Source organism: Nanorana parkeri, unplaced genomic scaffold, assembly GCF_000935625.1.
Source record: "Nanorana parkeri isolate BGI_ZX_2015 unplaced genomic scaffold, ASM93562v1 scaffold1018, whole genome shotgun sequence".
Taxonomy (NCBI): domain Eukaryota; kingdom Metazoa; phylum Chordata; class Amphibia; order Anura; family Dicroglossidae; genus Nanorana; species Nanorana parkeri.
In genome coordinates this window covers 399,042-408,548 of record NW_017307286.1, presented here as the reverse complement: position 1 = coordinate 408,548, position 9,507 = coordinate 399,042, and the positions used below count along the sequence as shown (strand labels likewise).

Genomic DNA, 9,507 nt, shown 5'->3' with positions numbered 1-9,507 from the left:
TAAAAGTACCCCGCCCCCGCGAGCACGCGCGTCGCCACGTAAACACGCGTCGGGTGCGCCTACGCATGAAAACGACGAACGCGCTACACATGTTGGGTATCGCCGCGCACGCCGGAGTGAGAGCAATAATCCTAGGGCCAGTATTTTGGGGTATTTCTAAATTGATGACCTGTGGGGGCTTTTAAAGTGTCTTTTATTGACTTTTTGGGGTACTGCAGTTTTTCGCCGTTTCACGGTCGCACGCAATCTGTAAACTGGGCATGTTGGGTATCGTTTTACTCGTTGTAACCTCATCTTTTATATTTCATTTAAAAAATGGGTAATTTGTTGTGTTTTGGGGCATTTAATTAAATTTGTCACTAAATTTTGGGGTTTAATAAGGAGTTGCGCTAATATTGCGCAACATAAAAATTTTCAACTACCACCATTTTATTCTATAGGGTCTTGGCATTCAGAAAATATATAATGTTGGGGGGTTTTACGTCATTTTCAGGCCTAAAATGTGGAATATAACATGGGTGCAAAAATTGAAAAAAGGGCCTCAGTCATGAAGGGGTTAAGTGTTCTATGAATAGAGGAAAGTTATGCTCCCTGGGATATGTGACATCACATAGCCCAAGAAGCATTACTTTCCTCCATTCATAGAACTTGTAAACAGACAGTGCCCGATCTCTGTGCATGTGCGAGATCTGGCGCCACCTCTGTTCACATGTTCCACGAATAGAGGAAAGTAATGCTTCCTGGGATATGGGATGTCACATACTACAGTAGCCATTGCTTTCCTCCATTCATAGAACTTGTTAACAGACACGGCATCCAATCTCTGCGCATGTGCGAGGCCGCCTCTGTTTCCCTATTCCATGAATAGAAGAAAGTAATGCTTCCTGGGATATGTGATATCACAGTAGACGTTACTTTGATCCACTCATAGAACTTGTACACACACACGGTGCCCGATCTCTGCGCATGTGCGAGATCTGGCGCCGCCTCTGTTCACTTGTTCTATGAATAGAGGAAAGTAATGCCTCCTGGGATATGTGATGTCACATAAAACAGTAGGCATTACTTTCCCCCATTTATAGAACTTGTAAACAGACACGGCGCCCGATCTCTGCACATGTGCGAAATCTGGTTTCGGATAAAAAAAATGAAATGAATACCATTCTTAATTTAAAATGAAAAACACAAATGCAGTGTTACAAACATAAAGTTTACATCAGAATAAAACTGCATGCACAATTGTTTGCAATTGGATTGGAATGCACGGCATTGCGGTGCCGTGCGGGCGATCACACTGTGGGTGGGAGGCATTTTTAGTTAGGTTAAACATGTGCCAGGAAAATTTACATGTACTGAATGTTTGGTGATTGCCACATTCGCTGCTTTATAAATATGCCATATGTGTCATTAAAGAGGAAACTTCCTCTTACCTAATATACTTATAAGCCCAGCAGATCCAGCGCTGTCTTCTCTCTCGGGCTGCCACTTTCCCTTTTACGTTATGGGATGCTTCCTGGTAGTAGGCATTACTTTCCCCCATTTATAGAACTTGTAAACAGACACGGCGCCCGATCTCTGCACATGTGCGAAATCTGGTGCCGCCTCTGTTCACTTGTTCTATGAATAGAGGAAAGTAATGCCTCCTGGAATATGTGATGTCGCATATCCCAGGAGGCATTACTTTCCTGTATTCATGGAACTTGTGAACATATACGGCACCCGATCTCTGTCTGCGCATGTGTGAGATCTGCTGCGGCCTTTGCTCACGTGTTCTATGAATGGAGGAAGTAATGCTGCCTGGCATATGTGATGTCACATATCAAAGGAGGCTCCTAGAATAGACTGATAAGACATTCTTATCTAGTTGACAATAAAGTAGAGGATGGGTTGAACCAAAAATAAACACACACTTAATAAAATAGGTTGGCTTTTTTGAGCAATGGAGGGGGGGATTAGAATGCTGCAGTTTTATTTTTTAAACGAAATTCGCTTTAAACATTGAAACGTTTGCGGGTACTTTTTATTATTTTAAATCCGTATCAAGTGTGGGAAGTCACCGATGAGCAGAGATTTTCCTAACCAATCTTCCATATGTGTTAAAAAAATCTCACCAGTGAAACATTAGTGGGGGGAAATTATAAGTCACAAGTTATTTTTAGCTAAGTAAATGAAAAAAAAAAATCAATATCAGCATCATTTCTTCAGAAAGATTTATACATCTGGTTTTGTTAACCTTGCAGGCAAAAGTTTTGTATGATTTTGTGGCGGAACCTGGAAATAATGAGCTGACTGTGAGAGAAGGCGAACTCGTTACAGTAACGAATAAGGTAAGCTTGCGTTTTCTTGTTTACTCTGCTATATGTGGCTGAAAATGACTTGTTAGCCTGTCAGCACTGTCTTACTTTGCTATTTATTGGTTTCACTTATATTTCAGTCTTTTAATGCAAAAATAAATGTAGTTAAAGGCAAAGTCCACTTTAAAAAAGTTAATTGCACACATAGTAAAAATTGCAACCATGTTCAGTGGATCGTGGGTGCAATGCTCTGGCTCCTGCAGATTCTCTCTCCCGTCTGTGTCTTTACTGAACGGTAACGGCAGGACGTTTCAATGGACTACAAGTGCGATTATGTCAATGCACTTGGATTCCATTAAGAACTACAAGACTCTCTGCTGCGGTGGCTGACGGAACTTGTAGCTTCTTGATTCATAGAGTCTGTGAATGGATGGCATGGCTGTGTCAACAGCAGGCTGTGGGTAGAAGAACCCCACAATTCAGGTAACTTGGGGAGGGGGGGCGGTGTTGATGTCACCATATTTCATGTTACACCCGACCATGGTTGTAACATGATTTTAAAAGTAAACTTCAACTTAAACATTATATGGGATCAGACAGACTTTTAAAAGCAGTATGGCTTTCTTTCTTGTTGTTTTATTCTTTAATAGCTTAAAGGGTAACTGTGCATTTGTTCAGCAGTTCCATTATAATCTGTGCAGCTGATTAGTGAATACACAGTACATCAAGTGGATATGAGCTTCAACACCGTAACCTAGTGGAAGTTGTGGTGTTGTTAGGATGGGTGTTGGTCTCTGGGCCAGAGGATCAACACCAATCCTAACATCACCACAATACCACAACTTCCACAAGGTTACCGTGTTGAAGCTCATATCCACCTTCCCACATGTGGGTATAAGGCTAGGTTCTCACCTGGGCAATTACAAACTGTGCGGCAAGCGTGCACAAAACCATGCAGAATGCCGTGTGGTCACGGAGTCGCCCACCACAGCCGATCACGCTTGCGGTGTCATTATTTTTTAATGGCACCCCAGTCGCGCCAGGTGGATTGCGCGGTTTCCCGCCGCAACTCCGCCAGTGCAATTGAACACGATCGTGGCTAAAAAAGCTGCGCGTCATGTCTCACAAAAAAAGGTACTTGTACCTTTTTTTTTTAGCGATTGCGGCTTGGATGTAACCACATTGAAATCAATGGGGCTTCACGGCAACCAATGTGTGCATTGGTAGCAAACGATCGTGCGGTCCCGGGACGCACGCCCCGGGTATCACTCGGGTCTGAAGCTAGCCTTATACTGTTTGCACTCCTTGTCCCATCAAACCCAAGTTATTGCGTTGTGGCGCTTCGGTTTCCTTTTCTTGTTTCCTTTGTCAACATTGCAGCATGACCGTACAGGTCAGATGTAACCTAAACCCAGGGTGCTAATCACCATGATAATGGGAGTTCTCTCCATCTGTAATAGCAGGCACTCCTACTACTTGTAGTAATTACTCAGCCTGAATGTATTTACACTTTCTGTTTTGAATAAAAAGCTTAGCACAGCCTAAAAAGTAAAATTTATATTTATTTGGTTTCAATTGTTCAATTTATATTTTATAAACGTAGTGTAATTAAATCTTCTAATTATTGCCCATTCTAGGGGTGCAAAATGCCCTCATTTTCCTTGGGCCAAATGTCTACAGCAAGCAATTGAATGCTTTATAGTTTAATTTTCAGATGGTGTAATCTTCTCATTTAAAATAATTGCTCAGTAGCTATGATGAAATCATCCCTACACATTTGTTTGTTTCAACAATAAAATGTGTTGAAACAATTTAGCTTTGAACTGTGACCAGTTACAGCTGTAGTCATGTGCCTCTGATTCAAGGTGTGTAATCTAAATGACGTCATATTTGATAAAAATAGAATGCGACAGTAAACGCATCACATGCTTTCTATACAGTATGACATAATCTTAAAGGAAAAGATTTTCCCCTAATTATGTTTTTATTTCATGAACATATTATTATTATTATTATTATATTTTTTAATAGAGTGGGGAGGTTTTTGTTGCTGTCTGTGTACCCATTATTAAAATTCACCCCCCTATTTGTACTGGTGACTTTTGACACTGAGAAATAAAGTGAGGAGAAATTAAAAATGTGAGTTTTTCCAGACCAAGAGGTATGGAGAAATCTTCCAATGGGAACATCTGTTTCAGAGACATCTAAGAGGGGAATTCTCTCATTTTTGGAGTTTCCCCTCCTACTTTCTGATGCATTTTTGGGAAGGAAGTGAAGCATTTCCGCGATGGCACAAAGACAGGACGAAAATAACCTCACAAGGGTTTTAATCCTTCCCTGGAGTTAGGTTTAAAATGAGCAAAGCAAAGACATAGTACCTATGGGCATTCCAACTTTGCAGATCTCGTCTGTCATCTGTAATCTAGCCTCTTGAACTGCCCTGTTCCTTGGTCTGAAGTTGTGCAGGCAAGGAAGTCCCAGATTCCCAAAGGCCTTTATCTGAAAACTTTGGGGAAGCATGCAGTTGGACATACATGCTCATTCTACGTAGTAACTTGCGACCAATCATTGAGAAAGAAACTTCCTGTCTGCACTGCAACCCCCCTGTTGCCACAAAACAGATTTGCAAAAGGCTGCAGTCACACTCAGATGAAAAGTTTCCTCACCCTTGCTGCAGGTGATCATGGGGAAAACTGTGTAAGATTTGCATTAAGGGAAATGAGGTGGACTGTCTTCATTTTGGCATGTTGGTAGTGTATAGCATTCCAAGCCTACTGTATTTTTCCCAAGCTTGTGGCAGGCAGGAACCTCATTTTGTTACCACTCCAAATCCTTCCTTTGAAAATCAATTAGCTTCCCCACTAATCTAGATAATTAGAGACTGTCTCTTATTCACTACTATGCAAGCCATATGTGTTTAAGAGTTCATGTACATGATTTTTCTCAATGGCTTCTCTTGCAGGATGTCGGAGGAGGATGGATTGAAGCAAAGAATAATCAGGGTGAAAGAGGACTTGTACCAACTGACTATGTTGAGGTGAGGGATGTTGCCAGTACTCTGCATTTTGCTTTTTCCTACATTTAAAGTATTTGTAAAACCAAACACTAAATCCTCCTATAAGCTTTAACATGTAATGTAATTTCAAAATGCATGTTTAATATTTGTAAATCTGTAGCTTTCATTAAAACTGATAAACCTAGTGATACATGGTGATCCCAGCATTGAGGTCCTTGTTCAACTATAGGATGTTTAATGCTGTGTTCATCTTCCACTTGTGCCCCTGCATTGTCACCCTGTTATACAGGCCTCTGATGGGGACTGCAAGTTGCTATTTCCATATACATTACACCAGCATGGTCCACTGTTGTCATGATCAAGAAAGCTCCCCTGAGAAATTCCATGCAGCCATAGCTGGAGTGCGTGGATATAGAGAGAAAGTGCTGAAAATAGGCTGCACCAGATCAGCATTGCTGATCTTATGATATAAAATGTCAATTGTTAATGACGCACAGTGCTTAGCAAACTATACTTTAATAACATGCAACTAGGGATGTCCCGATACCACTTTTTCAAGACCAAGTACAAGTACTGTCCCTCATGTACTTGCCGATACCAATTACCGATACTTTTTCTTAAAGGGACATGTGACATTTTTTCTAAAACAATACAGACTAATGATTCTAGGGCAGTTTCTCACCAGTGCTGCGTGCATTGGAGGTGACAGGTTCTCTTTAAGGTGACATTAGGGGTCTTTTAGACTTCTAGTGTCACCTTTCTACTTCACTGGATTCACTGAATGTAAATACAGCAGGCAGTGGCTGGGAGCAATAGCCAGCCTGCTATTGGATATTTTAAATTGCAATAGCCAATAGCAGGCTGGCTATTGTACCCGTCCACTGCCTGCTGTCAATCAGCAAAGGAGGGAACTGAAGACACAGTTCTCAATCAGGTCCTCTCTGCTGATTTACAGCAGGCAATGGGGGCGGGGGGTACAATAGCCAGCCTGGTATTGGCTACTGCAATTTAAAATATCCAATAGCAGGCTGTCTATTGTTACAAGTGTCAATTCCTTTTCCACTTGATGAAACTGTTTGCTTTTGGTCGTATATCTCAGTGTAAGATGTCCATGCAGATGTTTAATAATGCTCTCACCAGACCCACACAGAAGTTTTCCCTCTCAATGAAAGAAGAGAATATCCGTTTTGTGTGAAGGCAAGATTTACAGCTTCTCTCCCCCCCGTGAGCACACTGAACAGACATTCTCTTCTTACAATGAGAGTGAAAACTGCTGTGCAGCAAGGAGCACGGGCATCTCACACTGAGATATATCACCAAAAGGAAACCGATTTCATAAAGTTGAAAAGGACGGGACACGGAGGAGCAGCAGCAGCTAAGATACAGGGTGGAGGGGGGCAGCGGGGGATCACAGCTGCAGTCTCTTCTGCCTTCTGGTGCTGGCTACAGATGTTTGTGAAAGAGACACAGAACTCTGCAGCCAACACCAGCAGGGAGAAGAGACTGTCCACACAGAACGCTTACCGCCCGCCATGCTGTCACACTTCCAGAGAGGTCAGAGCGGAGAGGGAGCCTCGTTTGGTGGTGAGGTATTCCGGGGCAGGGCCTATGGGGGTCAATGGCCAAAGCTAGTTGAAAAAATGTAAACGGCCGGTATCTGATCTAGGCATCGGGGCATTTTCAGGAGTACAAGTACTCCTGAAAATGCCCTGTATCGGCCCCGATACTAGCATCGGTATCGGGACATCCCTACATGCAACTATCCTATCTTTTTTGGCATTTTGTTTTTTTTTTTATCTCCCAGTCTTTAATGTTATTCTGCCTTCCTATGTAACACTGTTGTCAACATTGACTAATTGGAGAAAGAAATAAAAGGTTTAGGCGTTCAGACCTTGCTTCACCTGAATTTACCATCAGTATATGCTTCCAGTGTATTATTTTGTGGCTTGAATGCAACCTTGACCTTTTTTTTTGAAAAAGCCAATTGCCTTGCTGTGTATTGAAGCTTCGTCTTTAGATCACTGACCCAGAACAAATATGAAGCAAATCAAATCAGAACTTCTGGTTTGTATATTTGTCCTTGGCCGGTAACGAAAAAGTTTTAAAGCCTTTGGACCCGCATCTGGGTCCAAGCAGGCTTAGCTTCTGTGAAACACTTAACCAATATTGTGTATTCCCCAAGAACTATATGGAACACAGTTGTATGTAATAGGAAAAAGTTGTTTTATGATATGCAAAGTCAACTGTAGTACCTTTTATGGGGAGTATGTGCAGAAAAGGGTAATATGTGATTTTAAATATAGTGCATAGAGTAATCCAAGATATAAAAGGCCTTGATTTTTAGCATATTAACAGGGTTATTCACAGAAGGGTGAAGAGTTTGGAGAACGCAGGAGAAGTGAGCAATCTAGGACAAAATAGCTGAACTGGAAAGTGAGCTGAATTGGAGAATGTGTCTAAATCGGCTATTTTGTAAGGCTGGTAATGATTGAAATTTTTGTGTTCGATTTAATCGAAATATTTTAAAATAGATTAATCGATTAATTTCAATTAATTATAACGCACATGCAGATCCAACTACATTGGCCTATACACATACAGCACAGCAATGAAGTAATAAAATGAACTAGCATCGCACTAATCCAGCACGTTATTAATCTCACGTGCCCGACTCAATATGGCCGCTGCTTGAGTGGGGCAACTCAGAATAATAATGTGCTGGATTAGTGTGATCCTAGTTCATTTTATTACTTCATTGCTGTGTTGTATGTGTATAGGCCAATGCCTTGGCTGGCGCCCGTGCAGAAAGTTTCTTGGGCAAACTCACAGGCTCAAGTGGCTCCGTCGGCTAACGAAGGGGGGAGGAGTCCGGTGACGTCACGGACATCGAAGTCACCGGACTCCTCCCCCTTCCCTTTTGTTAGCCATCACGGACATCGACGTCACCGGACTCCTCCCCCTTCCCTTCGTTAGCCGACGGAGCCACTTGGGGAAGGGGGGAGGAGTCTGGTGACTTCGATGTCCGTGACGTCACCGGATCGCCGACGGGACTCCTGGAAGCCGGCGGAGAGGTAAGTGTTTTCATTAGCGATCAAAATAATTTTAATCGATCAAAAAGTTTAACAATTAATCGAGAAGTTAATCTTTAATTTCCACAGCCCTACTATTTTGGCCTAGATTGTTCACTTCTCCTGCCTTCTCCAAACCGTTCACCCTTTTGTGAATAGCCTAGTTATAACACTGGTCTACAAGGAGAAAGCCTCGGAAATTAAAGTAGCTGAGTTTGACCAGAATGGGATCACTAATAAAGAAAAATGAAGTCATGAGTATTAATTGGCTCCCGTTTCCAAGATAAAGCTTCAGGTCACAATTGCAGCAAAATAATTCAAAATTACGAAGGGGATGTGCGATTATGCTCCATAACCTTTCTGCAAAATGTGATATAGCAATGAGAATGGTGCCACACCAATCATTGTTAATGTATCTTTTTATTGATACCAATAACATAACTTTCCATTCATTGATTGGTTTTTCATGTAACATTTTCATGCTTTTTGCATGAAAAACTGACAAGCTCTAACATCAGATGAAACGGCAAGGTTCCATCTTTATTCGGTATCTAAAGTGCGCTTTGTGGCTTTTCTCCTGTGAACTGCAGTCGGATCATCCCTGGAGGGATTCCAGCAGTAAAAATAACAGTCGCTACTATGATTGGTGGGTTCCCTCCACACCATTGGGCTTGTGAAAGGCATGGACTTTTTCTTCCCATTTAGTCAATGACGCAGATAAGTTGCAACAATAATAATGAGGGGCCCAACTCTTGTCCTGATCCCCTATTTTGCATCCAAAATATAGGTGGTATGCCTTTTTTACCACTGCCGTCATACTGCACTTTTGAGATGCAAATGTAACCTTGCCACAATTGCAGCGGAAGTTATCTGCGTTGTTTACACAGTTTCAAGGCATCTTGGTTTCTGAGGGAAAATATCACGCAACTGTTCCTTGGAAATGTTGGGCAATGACACTTTCACAAGCCACCAGATGTAACTGTATGATGCATAGATCTGACCAAGACACATTTTTCCCTTCAATAAAAGAACAATGAATTACAGTTAGGTAATAATCTTTAGTCTCAAAGTGAAGATAGATTTATAAACCTTCCATGTGGTACCATTTTCATTGTTTTTCCGTACTTTG

The 9,507-nt window shown here is 41.7% G+C and overlaps 1 protein-coding gene across 5 annotated transcripts in view; it reads left to right on the top strand.

Moving 5' to 3' along the window:
- The window catches only part of SNX9 (sorting nexin 9), an 86,556-nt gene that overhangs the window by 31,105 nt on the left and 45,944 nt on the right, over positions 1-9,507 (top strand). For 3 of the 5 annotated variants that reach the window (XM_018567196.1, XM_018567195.1, XM_018567194.1), the window contains exons 3-4: positions 2,241-2,327; positions 5,257-5,331. In XM_018567196.1, coding sequence (XP_018422698.1) covers positions 2,241-2,327; positions 5,257-5,331 — 162 coding nt within the window. Of the gene's footprint in view, positions 1-2,238; positions 2,328-5,256; positions 5,332-9,507 lie in introns of all 5 variants that reach the window. The other 2 variants (XM_018567197.1, XM_018567198.1) reach the window with 1 other exon arrangement.